Raw genomic sequence first — 20,010 nt, forward strand, 5'->3', positions numbered from 1 at the left:
GGTAACTGTTTCTGCTGGTGGTAACTGTTTCTGCTGGTGGTAACTGTTTCTGCTGGTGGTAACTGTTTGTTTCTGCTGGCAAGCTGCCTGGAAGGTGGTCCCCCAGTTCTGATATCTCTGCCACCCAGTTTGCACAGTTAAAAAGATGGCCATATTGCAATAGCTTCTTTTTTTTCCCCTAGTCTAACTAGTTGTCTTGTGTAGAACATCTCCAGGTACCTTATGCCAAAGCAGCGCCATGAATAAAACCGAGGGTCTGCAGAGCGCTTGTCTGGCCTTGCAGCTCTCTGAAAAGTCTTTGTACTTTCACCGAGTTTGTATTGAACCTTTGCATCCTCTCTGCAACTCTAGAAAACATGACATCATGACATAGGCCTATATGCAAGGAGCATTTTTCAACAGCCCTTCAGAAGTTTCCTTGTGAAGGGAGGTGCTGTCAACTGTTTTATAGCTTTGGAAAATTTCCTGGGTGTGGTTTTTTTTTTTTTTTTTAATTTAGTTATGAAAGGTCCGCTATTGCAGAGCGGCAGACCTTGAAAATGGAGTCTGGACTTCCCAGTTATTCTAACTGCTGGATAGCTTTGTCTGATGGGAATTGACCCGGCATACTTTGAAAGATAGTGCTTTGGAATGGCTGAAACACCAGGCTCTTTCTAAGGAGTGAATTGCTAAACAGCAAATCTAACAAAGGTTAAGGGTTGCTTTGTAGCAGGGTGAGTTTTACTTTTCCCTCTGTCTTCCAGTTGGAAGACACTGAAAGCTATCGAGTTACCCTGGATCTAAACGTGGGTAGTGAGCTAATTAATGTCGGTTTTGTTGTTGTTGGCAGCATTTGTTTATACACTTACAAATATTTTTAAATTTATAGGGTAATATTGTGATTATCTCAAACCATAAGAAGAGCCATAGCACTTACAGGCATGAAATCTCACTTCAAGTATTCAAGCTTCATCTCTATTTTTAGTCGTAAGTTCCAATCTTGTGTTACCAAGAAAAAATAAGAGGACAAAATCCATCAGAAGCCATAGGTGAAGTATTCTAACGGTAGTACCTTTGCTGCTGACAACCTGCTGTTTCTTCCACATCACATTTCTAGCCATCGGGCTTTAATATGCCTGGGTCCAACAGAAGGAACTCAAGTTCTTCTTTGCTTTGTAGCCACATGTACTTACTGTTTCTTAACTTCTGGTTTTGGTGAGCTAAACAGACAATCCTTCTGAAGTGATTACTGTAAAGGCTGTAATTTTCAATCCTCTGGTTACTGTAGTAACTATTTGAATTTACTTCATTCTTTCACCACTTTTTCTGGAGAGTATCAGAACTGGATATGATATTCCCATTGCTGTTGTACCTCCCACATTTTATTCAGCCAAGCCCTTCAGTCACAGCGTCTTACCCAGCATCTGTGCCCACCTGCTTATCTTCCATCACTCTGCATTTATTTTTTTTTTTTTTACATCTGCTGTTTCACAGGACAGAGTGCTATGTTCTGAAAAGCATTTTTCTGATCATGGCTAGACTTTGCAATGAGACACATTTTTGCCTGCTTCCAGGTAGACTGCTTTCAAGGAGGTTTATCTCTGTTATTTACACATCACAGCTTGCATAAGCTGGGATCTTAGGAGTCTGGGCCTTTTTTGTGATTTCTAATAACATATTAAATAGTTTAGGCCTGGGAACACATTCTTGTACAAACTGAATAAAAATACACATGATCATTAATGATTTTTCAATTACGGTCATATTATAGGACCTACTAGTTAGCCAGCTTTTAATGTCTTTAATGTGTCATGTTGTTTTGGAATCAGTTTAGTTCCCTAATCGACATGTCGTGCAGTAGCCAACTGTAATGTATTACAGAGCTTTTAGTAAATTGCATCAACACTGTTGCTTAAAAAAAAAAAAAATTCCATTGTTTTTCCCAGGATTGATGGCACAGAAGCCGGCTTATGATTTGATTACTCATACTTTGGAAATATTGGTGGGGGGCTGGCACTTTTCCAATCCTCTGCAGCTTTCCTGGTGTTCAAAGCCTTATTAAAAATTGATATTGATGGACAAGCTTGCTTTTCAGCTTTCACAGGATGGAACGGTCCCTCAAGAACAGGTTGCATAGCCACCATCTGTGAAGGGAGAGACCTCTGCTCTGCAGCTTAGGAGAGTCAAGTTACCCATCCCTGCCCCCAAGTTAGAAAACAGGGTCAGAGGCTGATGCAAAGGTAGGTGGCTTTCATGAAATCTTATTGCTAGTGAGCACTGAACGCCCTGGTGTGATCAGAAACAGCCAAGCAACCTAGGTAGCTCCCTTCTAAACAGAAAAATGGAAGAAGATCTGAAAGTGAAAAATAAAGCTTCTTATTCTTTGTGGGACTGGCCAAGGAGTCTAAGGCCCAGCCCTTAACAGTTGCTGAATGGAAAGGATGTCAAATTCGTGTACTGCCTTGTACTGTGTTGCAGCTGCAGTTTACTCCTCCTCTGATCTCCCAGCTTGGTTTGCAGTCTTGGTTCCTGTGCATTTGCTGTTCCTTCAGCAGCATGTTCGCTGGGACAGAAAGTGCTCAAGTGGTGGCCCTGTCACGTAGCATGCTCTGAGTTATGTAATCAAATATTTCATAGGGTTTTAAAACTACCAGTGCAAAGAAAAGAAAACATTAAATGAAATGCCTGTGGAGGACAACAATGAATTGGGTCATCTATTAAATTTTTCATCTCTGGAGTCTGCTCAAGCCCAGCAGCAACCGAAGCAGTATAAATCTGAGAATTCATGATCTTAAAATGAGAAGGTAATGGATGAAGAGGCCATTATGAGATAGATATACAAGAAGCTGTATTCCTTTCTCCTATTCCTTTCTCCCTTTTTTTCTTTTTAAATGCAGCAGGAGGACTTTTGTTGGCAAAGCTGATTGTGTATCTACGTCAGGTTTATCAGCCTCCTTTCATATCAAGCTGAACATGAATCATTTGCCAAAAGGGAACTATTTCATAGCAGAGTAGATAATACAGCATGGATAAAAGACATTTGACAAACTCGGGTGCAACTCAGAGAGAAGCAAAATTATTTTATTTAATAAGGGATAAGTCTGTACAAATGAGAACAGAAGAAAAATCTCTTGTATTAACTCTCCTTTTCTCCCCTCCCACCACTGCAGTGGTATAATCAAAATTTAAACTACTGTACATGGGCGTAGCTCCCTTGCTATCACTGGAGGTATGCAGACTCATACCAGCAGAAAATATGATCCTTGTACTTTATAGTAGGTTTACTATTTTTCAGTGATTTTTCCCTTGTTTTTAGTGGTTCAAGTTGTTTTCTTGGGACACTATTGTGCTATTTGATATCCTATCATTAATATATATTAGGCTGAAAATAATATTCTACTACCTGCCTTCTTTTCCTTGATTTCTCATCCTGTTGTCCCATCATTGAAACTTTTTATCAGCACTTGAACAAGGGAGAGGAGAAATTATTTTTCACACTGTAAGCCTGTTAGCTTCGTGATGCAGAACAGAGAAAAAGGTTTTGCTTCGTGATTAAAACTAAACGAGATGTGTAGTAATTTCCGTTACCTTTGTTTAACGGAGTGAAGTCTGGTGAAGTCCCTGCATTTGTATTTCTAACTATCTGGCCCTGCGATGCTTGGTGCAGTTTGGGTTGATGCAGACTAGGTGGAGTAAAACTGAGCCTGTAGGGTGAACAGCGCAAGGCTGAGGAAACATGCATGAAAACAGACTGCAGATGGGCGAGATAAACAGGATCCCCAGGCTGTGGCTGAGTAGGCAGGCCTCTTTAATGGCTCTTAGCAACGCCCCTGCTTTGACCCTCCTCATATGTGAGGAAAATCAAATCAATACACTGTTCTTCAAACCACGATGCCGCAGCAGCAGCAGGGCATTGTGGCAGCCTTCGGCTCTTAAATTCATCAACGCTTTTCAATTTGCTGATCTCTGGATATCCATCCCGGCATCTCTGCTGAGGAAGACCCTGACTGCATCTTTAATCGGATTGCTTGAGCTCCCATGTACAATCTTCTTCTTATTAGCAAGTATTAGGTAGGCAATTTTAAAATGCTTTTTGAATTTGCAGGCAGCTTTAATGTTGATCTGAGAACTCTATTGTATTCTCTGTAAACATAGCAGAAGCCTCTCTTTAAAACCTACTCTGTTTTAAATCTTGCTTTTCTTCCGTTTTTGTGGTTGGGCAGGGGGGATTTCTGTTTTTTCCTTCTTTTTTTTTTAAAAAATACATATCTTGTAGCTGATTTGTGCTTTTGGAAAAGGATATTCCCTCGCTGATCCCTCCCCTGTTCTGCAGAACAGCTATAACCAGTGCCATACAGTTACTTTCAGTGTTGATGAACATCTGTTCAACTGTCTAACGTGTAGGGCAGGCTGCTCACTCTTTTATTCTTTAATTTTCCGGTGCGTACTTCAAAGCTGCAAATCAGGACCCTACCCACTAAGTAAGTTCTGCTTTGGTTCCAGAGATGGCTAACAGAGGACCAAGCTATGGCTTAAGCCGAGAAGTTCAGGAAAAGATTGAACAGAAATATGACCCGGAATTAGAGTCCAGGCTGGTGAACTGGATTATTGTACAATGTGGAGAACAGATAGAGCACCCTCCTCCTGGAAGGCAACATTTTCAGACCTGGTTGATGGATGGAACGGTAAGTGTTTTGTCCAATTATATGCTTGCATGTGTTTATATGCACATTGTCCTTATTTTCTGTCTTCATCTAGCTACATTGGTCCAAGCTTATGGCCAGTGCAGAAATATATGTCTTAGCATTTGATTTATTTCCTTTTGACCAGGAATCTTAATCTCCGAAGATAATTATTCTACTTGTGCACTGGGATTAGTACAATACTTATGATTCTTATGAGTCATGCATGTTATATATGAGTGTGACTCATTCCTTCAGCACCTTTTCTCATACAGTTAAATGAGATCTGTTTTAAAATCAGATGTATACTTTTCTCTTTAAGAAATAATCAGTGTTGACAGGGAAGGGTGAAGAGATATAGAAAAATTGAAGGATTGGATTATGTCATAACTGTTTTCTTCTTGGGAATAATACTGTGGCTAAAACATTGTATTCCATTGGTTTATTGAACAACAAGCAGATGCTGCTGTTTGCAGCAGGCTATAAGAATACGCTAATCGTTGAATCTCTGCCAAAATGACTTTAACAATATTTCAATTGACATTGCTTATTTTTTTGGCTCGGGCATGTGGTTCCTTCTCTGTCAGTTGTTATATAACCTTTACCAGTGATTGCTTTGTTTCTAGCAGATTAGGATTTATAAGGTCAGGTTATTGGCATCAGTTAATGAAAGCTTTAATGCATTTCTAATATACTTTGATTATTGTCAACTTCTTTGTTTTTAATTGAAGAAATTACGTCCCTGACAGAAACTGGTCAGGTCAAAAGCATTTTGCAGCATCATTTCTTGTGCAGAAATTGCCTTCTAGTTTGGTGACTGCTTTCTAATTTTGTTTCTGTATTTCTCTCTCAGCTGTTATGCAAGTTAATAAACAGTTTACATCCAAAGGGAAATGAGCCTATTGCAAAGATCTCTGAATCAAAAATGGCTTTCAAGCAGATGGAACAAATTTCTCAGTTCTTAAAAGCTGCTGAAATCTACGGAGTAAGAACAACAGATATTTTCCAGACAGTGGATTTATGGGAAGGTAAAAATAATAAACTGGAAGTCAGCTTGCAGTCTTCATTTTACTTTGCTTTGAAGTATTATAATGGTGCGTTTTGTCTAAGGCATATTCTCTAATGTAATTATCTTTTGTTTCTGTTTGCCTTACCTCATTACACTGCTCTTCCGATGGTACATTATCTCCTCTGAGGGATTTATATTGCCCTGAAGGCATAACGAAGCCGTTCCAAGCTCATGTGTTATCCAAAAGCCCATCATTCTCATAGAAGTCCACAGACCTAATAAAATAAATGTTCTCTATGCTAATTATTTCCAAGTAAATAGCTTCTAATAGCAAATATGGAACCTCCTTATTTTCTGATGACAAGATTTTATTGCAGTTTTCAAATTATAAGCAAAGTTTAAATTAGAGCTATAAAATGCATTCCCAGAGCACGTATGCCTCTGTGGAGCTTTTGAGGGCTCATTTATGACTAGCAAGAAGCAAAACTTGCTGCTAACACTATGTTAGCTGAGCATATCTCTCTAAGGATGCAGTCTTTTTAGAGAGGTCACTATGGCAACAGCAAAAAAAAAAAAATCAGAGTGTCCTTGTGGTTTTGCAGTAACCCAGGTGAAGGCTATCTCCATCCCATGCTCGAAGTGGAAACTGTGTATTCTAGTTCCTGAAGAGCTGAGTCATTTGTGCATTCATGCGGCTGGTTTTGCCCATTTTTGTGGTGATGCATCTCTTCCTGATGCTCTAACCAAATACACTGTATATACCTCCTGCATCTCTCCGGACAAGGTGATGCAAAACGCTTTGTGCGAGGGCTCAAAACAAGGACAGCTGCAGGGTAGTTAAAAGGACAAAAAGCTGCCATGGGAATGAACCAGTAGAAAGAGGAAAGCAATCCACTGAGAAAGCAGGTTTGTGTAGGAACACACATGGAGAAAAAAAAGTGGGGTCTATTTTCACAGACTGTTGGGATACGTGGAAGAGATCACTCTTCCGAAGGACAGTTCGAGGAATGAAAGACTGGGAAGCTGTTTGTGGATAAGTTAGAAGGGAAGGATATACTGACAGATGGAGTTACTGGGATCTGTAATGTTCTCAGGGTGCCAGATTTGCTTGACAAATCCTACCTTTGAGCACAGGGGCAGGATTGTTTCTTCCAGTTCGGTGTTTAGCGTTTCATCCAGTCTACCTTTAAATGTCTTAAATGAAGGGATTTTCACTTCCCTGGAGTAAGACCCTCCCCAGCCTAGCAGGCTGTTGAAAGAGAAGCTCCATCTATCTTGTAAGGGATGATAATAGCTCATTTCAGATGCTGTTCTTTGCAGTCTTTTGCATCTCATAATGGCTTCACACCATGCAAGTGAAAGTAGGGTACATTGATTCTTACGATGAAAAGGACTTGCTTTGAAGACAAAAAGCTCCTAATGATGGTGGCGATCTCCTCATTTCTCTTCTTTTCACTCATCACCTTTTCTCAACAGATGTAAGGAAAAAAGCTAGTAACTTCCAGAGAACAGGAAGTCAAAGCCACACTTGCAACCTAGGAGGGAGACATACAAGACTTTTCTCCACTGTTACATTAGGACTTCCCAAAACTAAACTGTCTCCTCATTTTCCCACTCCCTTTTCATCCCTCCTGCTGCTCATTTCAGTGCTGAGATGAAACAGTATGTCTCTCCAGCAGTGAGTCACTGCAAGCTTTTTGTGTCTAACCATAACCCTGACCTCTAGTATCTGTATTGCTTCAGGGCTGCATCGCCTGAACCTGGATGCATTAGCTGGATAGAAGGCACAGTCTCTTTTTCACTACTTCATAATTACAGCACTCCTACACTTCAGGCCATAACCTCTTTAGAAAGAGATGAGATGTCAATGTATGTTTATAGGGAAAGAAAACTGTGATTGAAAAACAGCTTTTCTCTGACACTAATTGTTTTCTAAGAGCTTTTGCTCTGAAATTCTTAGTAATGATTAATGAAAATGTTTTAGGATGTAATCTGCTGTTGTCTGTTTCCAACTCACGCAGTCCATCTGGTGCATTTTTCTTCATCTTCATCTCTGCAACTTCTTGGTCCAAGAGAAGTGTCACCTCTCTTTTGGTCCTTTCTTACGTAAAGGTACTGTGCTGTGCAGCTTTCCCTAATCCATGCCCGAGATACTATGTTCACTGTTTTTTACAGGTACCTCCCTGGTATATTTCCAGGCAGGCAAGAGGCAGCTGTACCTCTGGGTACTTGTTCAGCCGTTACAAAACAGTAATTCAGGAATACTGTGCAGAGCAGTTCTCCATCTTTGGGTCTGAACTTTCCCCTTTCTGGACCTGGAGAAGGAAGCCTTCCAGCCAAGTTTACTCCAAAGAGAAAGGCTTAGTGTAAGAAGTGAGCAGAGGCCCCTTCCTCCTTGTACAGGCAGTGCCAAGATCCTCTGTGAGGCTGTGCTATTCAAAGCACGCTGCAGAGGACACTGAAGATGCAGAAGAAATGCTGTCAGCGTGGGTCCCTGCAGCGTGATTCAGCGAGGCTGAGGCTGGGGGCCAGGCAGGCAGCCCATGTGGCTGTCAATGAGCAAGTACTGACACTGAGGGAAGGCACTGACTGCAATTTTCTGCAACGCCAGAGTTAAGCCTGGCTTCATTGAATGTGTTATGATCCCTTCTGTCAGGTGGCTGCAGTGTCAGGTGACTTTCTCAGTGGAGATTTAAAAATTTTTCACAGCCCTTTTTATGCTCACCACTGAGCCCCTTGTATCCTTTGCTGGAAGAGGGCAAATGTCACAAGACCACACAGATTTGGGGTCTTCCCTCACCTGCAGCACCCCTCATATGCAGCAAGGGGCTTTGCAAAGCAGGGCTGTGGCCTTGGCTTTGTTTTGTCATGTGGCACTTGTCTCCCACTCGGTCTGTTTTTCCCCTGCAGCGTCTCCCACTCACCACTGACAAATAAAGCAGAGTGGAGTGCAGAGCGTGGGGGGGGGCTGCCAGATGGCTCCGTGAGGCTGATCATCAAATTTGCTACCCATCTTTTGTTTCTTTTTCTTTTTTCTGCGCTTGCCATCGTTATTCAGCTCATTCACTTTTAAATCCTGCTTCACATCCCTCTTCATCCCAGTCAGTCACCGCACTCCTTGTTATACAGGAGGCATCCCAAGGACGTTGTATGTGGCATCTGTTACAGCATATGGTACATCTGCTGTTTCGGGGAGCTCTGAGTGTTTCTGCCTCGCGCTCTTCCATGTGCGCCTGTGTATGTGCGTGTGTGAGATGTCGGCTCTTCAGCTGCCCTTTTAAGCGAGGATCCCGTCTGATGCAGTTTCCGTTAACAAATACAGTAAAACGAGGATTCTGGATGGCTGACAATTTGTTTTCTGAGCAAATGGTCCCCTGCAGATAGGATTGCTATAAACTTTAATAGGCTGTATGACAGCCACAGTTGGAAGCTGCGAGACTTTTTCAGCTTTAGGGTGTTTTCATCACCTCAGCCAGTGTGTTACGCATTTAGGTTTGTATGAACCAAAGCCCTGAGCTGGATCTGCCTATAGTCAGAGTGATGCATAGCATAAACACAAAATGCACAACGCTCGCTTCCCTTTACACTCCAGCTAGTCCGCAGCGATTTTCATTAATATTGTTCCACTGGAGGTATTTCTGAAATCTGTTATTATCATCATGTCTCTAGTATCTCGTGGTTTTTGTGAATTACTTATTTTCCTAAATGAAGAACTTAGAGTCAAAATCAGATCTGTTAACTAGATAAATTATTTTAGGAAATAGGAAGAACTGGAAGGAAGGGAGTGGAGTCATAGAAACACTTATGGAAGGATTTCAGAAGAAGGGAGAGGCAAAAGGCAGATTTTCAACAACTTACCACCTCACACAATTGGAAATACATGCTGCAACTCATTTTTGCTAGACAGTTTTCCAAAAGTTATTGTGTCTGGATTGGGTAATGAGTTAGAGTCTGATATCGTTATGTTCCCTGCCCTTTTTACACCAAGTGACAAAGTGCAGAGGATGAACTAAGAAAAAAGGAGTAATATTAATTTTTAAAAAATTTCTGTGTCCTTTGTTGGTTTTGTTTTGTTTTGTTTTTTTAATTCACTGGAGGAATTGACATAAGATGCTGACCAAAAAGGAAAATTTATTTATTATCCTAATTTTGGAAGGAGAGACAGGAAGAGGGGATACCATTTTTAAAATGCAAACCTCTATTGAAAATGAGCCTTATATTTCAAAGGTGTAAGGTACCCTCTTGGAAACCTGGTGAATTTTCAGCTAGGTGGAAGATGTGCCTCTAAGCAAGTGATAGGCAAGTTCACCCCTCTCAATAGAGGTAGGATAAATTATCCCTTGATAAGCTTTTGTCTCTGTGTTGTTTATGGAAGGAACTTAAAGAACCAGTGATGACCAGATATGCAACTTTTACTTGGCTAAAGATGAGATTAGCCCTGACTTTTTGAAATGAGGAATAAACTGAGATAACAGGGAGGGAGGAAGTGGAAGAATAGCAGACTGGATGGCAGGAACCAAAAGTATGAAACTTCAGAGCATCAGTGTTTGGCAGCCTGAGAAAGGAAGCCTGTAGGAAGGATCTGGGAGGTGATTTGATAGGTAAATCAGGAAGGACTGATGTGCGTTATCCACACAGGACCTCTCCAGGACTGCCATGAGCTCTGTTAGTACAGGCACTGTCTGGAAATGCCAGGGGTTAGATGGTGGGACCAGTCCTACCAGTTTACAGGTGAAGAAACTGAGACACAGCACAGTTGTTGACCACACTGTTCTCCTTCAGCCACTGAGCACGTTACTGTTCTTTGTCTGCCAAAGTCACCTCTTCTTAGGAGAAAATTTTGCCAAAAGGATTGTCTAGAAGGACTTAAAATAGCATGGGGTGAGGCACTAAAATAGCCAGAGGCCTGGAAACCTGGAAATGTCTGATTTGTTAAGTTTTGCTTTAACGTCCCTATGATGACTTTTAATAAGCTCTTGCATGTCAGTACCTCCGTTTCAGCAACTGTAGAATAGCACTTATAATGCTATTAATGCACTTTTTCAGGGGAGCTGAAGGAATTAGTTAATACATTGGATAAAAGTGTTTATCAGTGTGCTAAGCTCTTTGTTGTGCAAGGAAATTATATTAATTTCACTGTCTGGCTTTCTAGGGAAGGACATGGCAGCAGTGCAGAGAACCTTAATGGCTCTAGGCAGTTTGGCTGTCACCAAGGACGATGGCTGCTACAAAGGGGATCCGTCCTGGTTTCACAGGTAAAGTCCAAAGCGCAGCTGCTCAGAGCTGTCTTCCTGGGAAGCTGGTAATATCCTCTGCCTTTAGGTTTTAAGGAAAGTTATTGGGAAAGAAAGGGAAGAATCTTTCCAAAGTTTCCATGTAATGGAAAAGTTTTCTCTCCAGAGTCTAGAGGAGGGAAGCAAATACTCAACCAGGCAGCGACATTTTCTACGCTTCACTAGTTCCCAGCTTTATCAGCGTCACTGCTAGGCCCACCTCTTACCATACCTTGTTGGCCTGAAGTTACAGCAGGGCTGCTGGGGAGGAGCCCTGTGGGAGCTGTGTAGCGCAGCCATGCTGCTGCCTTTTCTTACGTGGCTCCTCTCACCCCACCTGCCCCATCCCTCCTGCCCCAGAGCTGGTACCAGGACTAAGGGTGCATTGCCCATGGCTCTGATTTCCTCCTGGAGGCACCCCTTTTCAACGAGGCTGTTCTAGGCTGTGTTGGTGTGGATGTGCGTGCATGCATGGGGACCTTACTGGTAGTGCAAACAGGGAGGAGTGCAGCATCCTGCTCCAAGTGCCTTTGTAGCATCTCCATCGTGCTGCCTGAGGGGCACACGCTGATCACAGAAGAAAAGACGTAATTTTCTTGTCCACTGACGTTATCCCTGGCTCTTACTCCCTAGAAGGAGTGCAACGATACTTGGGAAATTCAGCCACCAGTTTTGATGACATTAATCTATTTAGCAGCTTTAGCTAATCCTCTGTATCCATTTATGAAGAAAAGGGAAGAAAACTGGCAGCAGCCATGCAGATAGGTGTGTCCTAAGAGTAACTGGCAGGAAAAGTGTACTTTTGCCTCACGTCGGACAACGGACAGAAAGACTAAGGAAGACAAGGCTGTAATAGATGTCAGCAAACCCCCATATAGTGACCCCCTTACTGAACAAAGAGAAGGCATGAAGCCTCTTTCCTTTTTTCATCAAACCAAAAATGATTTAATTTCCTAGTCATCTTTTTTCCCGGGGAGTACTACTTATCTGTGAAGAATTCTCTGGCTTGGCAAAGCTGTTTATTTGCTCTAAAACTCCATTTGTTTTGGCTAGGGAGCCTGAGAAGCAGGGACAGGAAGAAAAGGAAATCGTCCCACAGTTAGCCCTCCTGCCCCACAGGAGAGTCTGCCATCCATTTCTCATGCTGAAATGTCTGAGGCATCTTAGCAAAGAGAGTGCTGGCTGCTCATCTTTGGTTTCCTTGAATTTTCTGATGTCTAGGTGAGGGTCAGCAAAAGCAAAGCAAACTTCACTTGGTTTGTCTTAAACCTTGAGCTGGTTTAACTGAGGCTAAGGGAGATATAAATTTTAGGTGAGTGAGTGCAAACTCCTATGCATTTTTTATATGAAATTAGTTCAAATTAACTTAATACAGTCCACAAAGAGATTTGTATTTATTGAATATAATTGGGTTTAAAACTCAAATCCAGTTACATGCTTTAATATAAACCAGACATGAAATCACTATGGCCCAGACAGGATTATTTGTTTTATGTAACTAAAACAAAGCCCTACACAGAAAAATTAATTTTCATCTGGACTCCTAATTGTGGGTGGGAACAGTTTTCATTGGCATTAACAAAGATGTGATCACCTCCCTTCTCCCCCAGCTGTCTGTCCTGCCCATACTGTTTGGATAGTCAATCCGTATCTGTTGCAGCCCCTGAAATACCGCTTTGTAGACACTGCCTTAAGCAAAACTGATGTTATTTCTATAAGGAAATAACATATGGCAGATCAGGAGCTGTCTTCTGAGTAGCTTACCCATCCATTCAGGCAGATCAAGCCCCCTCACTGCCACCCAGCGTTAGTCATGAGTCAGGGCTTTCAGGCTGATTCTTAATCGCCTTAAGTTAAATTGAAAGAAGTCATGATTAAATGGAGTAAGAGTATCCATGCAGGGATCTACAGTGATTAAGATACCCCCAAACTTGAGCTAAGTGGTTTAACTTTCCATTGCTGGTGTCCCTCATTCCCAGTCCCACCAGGCCTGATTCCCCCCTCCTCGCATACCCTAGCGAGGTTCATGGATCCATAGCTGCTTGTTATCAGCAAACCGTGTAAGACCATCATGTACTAAACATGGTGCTTATGATGGTAAAATAAAACACTATAAGATCCAAACTGTATATGTAATCAACTTTTATTAGCATATCCAGAGTTCCCTTTAGTCTCTCTTTTTATTTCTTCTTTGCAGTTCTCATTTTTTTCCTGTTCATAGTTCCATTTCGAATTTCTGTGGAATTACTCCACAGCACAGCTGAAAATTCCAGGAGGAGAAAGAAAAAAATAATAGAATGTGTTCCTGGGATTTTAATTAAAATAAAGGCAGACACAGTGAACCTGAGATTCAATTAGGTAATAGGAGTAGTTCTAAAAACATCCTCTAGTGGAGATCCTGGCAGCAGTTCGGTGCCGTGTATGGATTCTGGAAAAGAAATTAAGCAGCAGTGAGAGGGGGTTGCTTTCTGAGGCACCCGCAGTTCTGCGTGCCTCTCTCCAAAACAGCATGTTTTATGGCAAGAGCTGTGGGGTCTGAGAGTCTGTGATGGGCTTTATAAGCCCTCTTACTAGTCTAATACAGTAACGCTGGAGACCCATTCTGAAAAATGACAGGTCAGTACTGTTTTTCTGTGGATCTTTCTCACCTTTTTGCCTTGCTGGGCTTTCATACAGACGTGGGTTCTTCTCCTGCAATGTCCTGAACACCCTGAGCCTAGCAAGGAATTTAAGTGCTTTTTTGGACTCGAGCCAGGGTGCTTAGCACAGAACAGAATCAGACCCTCACAGAGAGGATCATGTTGATGGTTTTCAATCACAGCGGGCACCTAATCGAGCATTCTCATCTAGTGGTGGGGTGGAGAGAAAAAGGGAGTTGTAACACAATGCCGTATTGCAGGGTAACCTGATGCCGGGACAGACAGACACAGCAGGGAGAAAGATTGCACCTGGGTAGGAGTAGAGTCTGGTTGACTGAAAGCCTCCCTCAGTCTGGGGCTCTGCCGATTCGTACGGCTTATCTGGCAGCAGCAGACTGATCCTTCTCCCTTGTAAATGACTTGTTTTCCCCACCGCTTATAAATGAAAGATTAATCCAAGATGAACAGTTTCTAGCAAGGCAGCTGAATACAAAGTTCCGTGCTACTCAACCGCCACTTTGGCCCTCAGTGCTGTTTTCAAGGAAAAGAGGCTCCTTTTAAACTCCAACAAAGGTTCATTGATCCAAAGGGCTTTTGAGACCAGGGATGCCGAACAAAGTGGTCAGCATGTTTTGACAGAAGATGAAGAACTGACATACAGTTAGGACACAGGTGCAAAGGGCAAAGTCTATCGCTTAGAGGAGAGAGATCTGGAAATGGCAACAGAGCAACTGTTCTGTCCTGCAGCAACCATCGTCCTCTCTGTGAAAATGAGCAAGTCACTTCTCTGTCCCATTGTTTCTCCAGATACATTCAGCTCTTATTTACTCCACTGAGTTAAATTATACCAATTTGTACTGTTACTCTAGATGGTTATCAACTTGTAGTGCAGCACAGGTAAGTGTCTCATAGTTCAGATCCCATGGACTACAGCTGTTAAGAGCTATAGGGCTTCACACAAATTAACCCTATCATGAGTGTTATATACAGCACTACATAAATATTTTACCTGTCATAGCTGCTGGGGAAGTCCCTTGGGGTTCTGGAGTAAGTGCTACAGTGAAAGTCTGAAGTGTTGTAGGTTTGACTAGAGCATTGCTTCTAACTGCAGGAAAGCCATTAGCCCAGCCAGCATTGTCCAGCCCATGGGGTGGTGCAAATGAAATATTGCATTACAAGGGGGAATGTCTGTTAACATGAGCCAATTCCAGATTGCTTTTCATGATCTTCTGGGCATATGCAGAATGACGGTATGTCTGTACATTGCTTTTTTGGGTGTATCTGGACAGGAAAGCACAGCAGAATCGACGAGGATTTTCAGAAGAGCAGCTTCGTCAGGGACAGAACGTTATAGGCCTTCAGATGGGCAGCAACAAAGGAGCATCGCAGTCGGGTATGACAGGCTATGGGATGCCAAGGCAGATTATCTAAATGCATCGTTGTCTGTAGAGAAAACACTCCTTCTGCAGCATGGTCTGTTAAAAAAAAAAAAAAAAAGGAAAAAGGAAAAAAAAAAGCTCATTAGTTCCCTTTCTGCCTGGTTTTTAATAGTTAGCTCTCTCTAAGGTTTGGGGTATTTTTTGTTTGGTTTGTTTTATTTGCAGCTGCCAGAGTTCATCTAGGAACTTGGGTTTTCATGGTGGTGTGTGTCAGTTCACAGCACGTACGCACTGCTGCCTCCTACTTTTCACTTCTGAACTATGCAAAGACAATTATTCTGTATTAATTTATTTGCAAAGTGTTATCTTCCATATTTGTCTCACACCGCACTTGTATTTCAACCAGTAATCTCGTTCTTCAATTCAGTGATGATATTGTTTGACCTAAGAATAAAGACAAATTAAAGACACCTCTTAGACTCGTTATTTAATGGACATAAAAGCAATTAAGACCAATGACCGCATGGTACAGTGCTGAGGAGTTAAATGTTTTAAATGGTTGATCTGTCTCATCTCTAACCCAGAGCCCTCTCTGAGTGACTCTTTGCTGTAGTGTTCACAGTGTATGTTACGTGTTCAATTTAGTGTTAGTCAAAAGGCACACCCAACGTATTTTCCTAAAAAGAAGAGAAGATGTATTATCCATTGAGTCTGACTCATGTAGTCCCACCCAATTTAGCTCGGATTTCCCTTGACCTAGTGTGCTGGGTTGACTGCAGCTGGCAAACTTGTGGATCGAGATAAAATCAGTTTAATAGGGAAAGCCAAAGCTGTGAAAACAAAGGAAAATAAGGAATTAATTCACTACTTCCCATTGGCAGGCAGACATTTAGCTGCTTCCTGGAAAGCAGGGCCTCAGTATGCATGGCATTACCGTAGACATATCCCCTTCCTCCTCCTTTTCCCTGAGCTTTTGTTGCTGACCACAACACCGTGTGTATGGAATATCCCTTTGGTCAGTTGGGGTCAGCCATCCCAGCTGTGTCCCCTCCCAGCTTCTTGCCCACCCCCAGCTGTGGGGACAGAATGAGAAAAGGAGAAGAAGTTGACACTGTGCAGGCACTGTTTAGCAATAGCCACCGCACTAGTGCGTTGTCAATGCTGCTTTAGTCACAAATCTAAAGCACAGCTCCCTCCAAGCTGCTGGGGAGAAGGTTACGTCCATCCCAGCCAGACCCAGCACACCCAGCAGCAGGTCAGTCTTCAAACTCAGGGAATTCTTCACCATGAAAGGACTGTCTGTCAGACAGAGATGAGAACAGGCTATACCTTCTGATAGTTGATGTTACATCAAAACGCTGCAAAACAAGCTGTGTTTTAAATGCAAAGGAAGAAATAGAAGAAATGTGCCAGAAAGCTTCTGACCTGGAAAGTGCCCTTGGTTCAAATTTAAATAATCTGTTATGCTCACCTGTGATGGGCTGTAAAGGTGGCTGGTAGTTCATTTTGGCAGTTTGCTGGAGAGTCGATAGAAGAACTGCTTGCTGGCATAGTCATCTGGCCGCAGAAGCGTACCAGAGCAGGTTCATCAGCTAGTCAGTGCAGGTTGCCTGATGGCTGCATGGCACGTACACTTCGGAGATGCACACTATTTTCTCCACAGAGTTTTCTTCTTGTTGTTACCTATCTCTGCGGGCTTCACTTGCAAAGCCCAATCACTTCTTCCCAACGGGCAAGTAGGAAGGAAATGTGGTAATTGAACTCTGTGGGCTTTTTTTTTTTTTTTTTTTAAATTTCATGACAGACTTCCAGGAAGGCCTGAAAACATAATATCTGGGTAGGTAACAAAAGAAGGGCAATCTGTTCTGACAGCTGTCTGAGAGCCTACATACACTGGTAGGGGTGACTTCTGTCTGAGTCAGAACCTAGTGACACATGGTGGCAGCTGGTTGTCCACTAAGTAGCTCTGGAGCCAGCGACACACAGATTGGCGTGGCTTCCAAAGTTTCTGCCACTGAATAAACTGAAGGGACGATTCCCCTAGCTCAGATGAATCTCTGTCCTCCCTGTTGGGATGGGAATAACACCTCCCCACTTCAGTCAAGCTTTGCTGAAGCACCGTGGAGCACAGCAAGCGAGAAGAGATGTAAAGGTCACGCTACACGGTTGGGGCTGAGGGGATCTGTAGCAGCCGCCACTGAAAAGGTCCTGCCCCCACTTGTATCTCCTCTTAGACCTGCCAGGGCATCTTGGCTCCTCCACTGTGCTCTTGTCAAGCACTTTTTTTGTGTTCACTACCTGTTTAGGGCTATTCTTCTGTTATGTAGGTGAATTAGCTCAGCAGAGGATCAGATGACCACATCAGATGGTGCATCTGGGGTAGGAGCTCACCTTTCAGCTGTGGTGGGGCATTAGATCAGTGCAAAGTATAACACATGACTTCCCCCCCCTTAGATATTACATTAGGTGTAACATGAAGAAAATAGCAATTTTTCTTTTTAAAAGAAGAAAATCTGGGATGGTGGCAAGACAAATGACTGCCATCAGAAATTTCACCTTTGTGAGAATGAACAACAGCCATCTTCCTCTAACAGAAAGTCACAGCCAGAGCAGATAAGATGGCTGGGTGAGAGGAGCTGGAAGAACTGCCTTGCAGGTAAGAGATCTGAGAGGATCTGCCTGCATCACCTGCCCTCCTTCTCTGTCAAATGTTCTCCTTGACCTTACAGCCAGCAGAGAGGCTCTGGGCAAATTCAGGTCCTAGCCGTTAGCCCAGCTGACTCAGAAGAGCAGGCAGACCAGCGGTCCATCTAGCCCAAAGCCCAGCGCTCTGCCTCTGGCAGTGGCAAAAGAAGAGGCTACTTGGAAAGAGCACTTGAGCCCGGCTGCTTTCTGTGGTCCTTGCCCTTCCTGCTCCATCAGCATCTGCGACTGTTGCAACAGGGCACATCCCAGCAGAAAGATCATGCTCCAGTTAAATGTTCTTTCATCAAAGCTACATTACCTAATTAAATGTGCTTTCATCAGGTTTAGCATTCTAACAGCTTCACTGAAGTTAGAGAAAATGTTGTGTGCTTGCATAGAAAAAAAAAAAAACAAAACCCCAAAAAACCAACCAAACAAAAACCCACACCAACCTGGTAATTTTAACAAACCGTATTAGCGACAACAGCTAAGTGCTCCAGGAAAGAAAATCTATACCCTGTGGCTGCAGAGACAGGACCTGTTTACTGTGGGAACAACAACAAGAAGAAAGACTAATCCCCAGGATCTTACCTTTGGTAACCCCTCCCCAAGCTCACAACACATGCTTTCGTTACCTTAAACCATCAAACTAAGATAGCTGTTAATATCTGGCAGAAGATGATGCAAAGTATACTTTATTCTGTGGGTTAACCTTGTCCTTCCATATTCTCTTATGATGGATAAGGAAATATTAATGTTATTATTAATTAAATATTAACATGCTCTGGCCTACTAATGTCCTCCTGTTAAAACATCCTTACTGCCAAGTTTAGAAACATCTTAAGCTAAGAAGTAAATTAATATAGTACCAGGCTAATTTAGTAACCAACTTAGCAGGAAACATTGTCACTTTTCTTATACTAACAATAAACCTTCGGAAGTTTGCTTCTACTGCATCAAAGCCACTTAGGCAGGTCTCCCAGAAGCCTTATTAATTTCTATGACAACCTTCTGCTTTGTTACTAGTAAAAGCCTTGCTATATGTTAGAATAGAGACATACAGGAGCTTTTAATAAGTACTGGAGGGTATGGTTTAACTGCGTGCTTTGGAGGGGGTGTGCGTGTGTTTCCGCACTTAGCTACTGGGCTCTCGAATGCTTAGGGGAGGGTTCCCTCCGCAGATGATGAACAACGTTTCACTTAAGGCTGTGGACTCAGTTTGACAGCAAGTACGAGCTAAGGTAAGACCCCTCATGTGCTGCCTCTAACCCTTCTTGAAGCCTGGCTGTGATTTGGTCAGCTATCCCACCTTAAAACCAAAATAAAATGTTTTTGTGAGAAAGTGCTCTAAATACCCTCCCCCCCTCAACAGCTGTACCAGAGCAAGCCCCATCATAGCAGGCTGTACCAGAAACACCTTAACCATTGCAGCCCTTATCCTTCAGTTTGCTCGGGGCCATAGAACAGTGAATGACTTTTATCTGCTTTCCTGAAAGTTTTGAGACCATGAGCTCATTATGGACAATTGCTTAGGGGGTTTTTGTTGTTTTTGTTTTGTTTTGGTTTTGTTTTTTCTTACAGTAAGGTAGCATCTAATAGTCTTCTGAAAGGATGCTTAATAGGTGTGTGAGTGAGGAAGAAACACATACATGAGCGTGGGATCCAAGTTTATCCCCATTTATAAGGAGAGCAGAAAGAAAACTCAGTGAATGGAAAGTCAATGGTAAGTTCAGCCAGTTCAATTAAGCTGGAGCTTGAGGACTATTAGCCTAACATAACAGGACATGTTTTAAATAAAAACTAATGAGTGTGAACGGCACAAAGAGGCTTCGCTCTTCAGTAAATCACTTTGCAGCATGCCCCTGCCAAACAGCATCCCCGGTGCTCAGTGGGGGTGCGAGGAGAAGGTGCTGCTGGCAGCAACGGGCGCCAGCCGACCCTTCCCTTCCACCTGCGAGCTGCCCTCGTGGGCTGTTTGCACTCCAGCCGCAGAGCATTCAGACAGAGCTCACTTGTTTTTCTAACTCCGTAGGCCAAACCAGAGCCACCAGGGAGGAAGGGTGGGGACTCAGGATGTCAGAGGTTCATTTCTGTGTCTGTAATTGATTGCATTTGGCTCTGGCTGCATTGTTTGGATTTGCCCCGTTTCTCTTTTATGAAAGCAGGGCTAATACTCACTTAATAGTGATGGCTTGAACAGCTCAGGCATTAATAGGATCAGTGATACGGTAATGTCTCCTAATTAGAAATAAGCTTTAAATGTGTCGAGAAAGGAAGTGAGCACCTCCAGATTAAAGAAATTCAGCCATTTACGCTAAGTCCGTTCTGCGACTGCCGTGGTAGCTCCTGAGCAGGGAGGGAGAG

The 20,010-nt window shown here is 42.8% G+C and overlaps 1 protein-coding gene across 2 annotated transcripts; it reads left to right on the plus strand.

Annotated features, from left to right (window-relative positions):
* Window positions 1-898: 898 nt before the first annotated feature.
* On the plus strand, window positions 899-15,431 carry TAGLN3 (transgelin 3). 2 transcript variants are annotated; one of them, XM_054817437.1, is made up of 5 exons: window positions 899-2,219; window positions 4,483-4,664; window positions 5,515-5,689; window positions 10,823-10,925; window positions 14,872-15,431. In XM_054817437.1, exons 2-5 carry the CDS (start codon window positions 4,485-4,487, stop codon window positions 15,011-15,013), a joined length of 600 nt encoding a protein of 199 aa, XP_054673412.1. In that variant the 5' UTR covers window positions 899-2,219; window positions 4,483-4,484; the 3' UTR covers window positions 15,014-15,431. The 2 variants fall into 2 exon arrangements, with proteins under 2 accessions (XP_054673412.1, XP_054673402.1); XM_054817427.1 differs by lacking the exon at window positions 899-2,219 and adding an exon at window positions 2,252-4,050.
* Window positions 15,432-20,010: the final 4,579 nt, after the last annotated feature.

This window comes from Grus americana, chromosome 1 (assembly GCF_028858705.1).
Source record: "Grus americana isolate bGruAme1 chromosome 1, bGruAme1.mat, whole genome shotgun sequence".
Classification (NCBI taxonomy): domain Eukaryota; kingdom Metazoa; phylum Chordata; class Aves; order Gruiformes; family Gruidae; genus Grus; species Grus americana.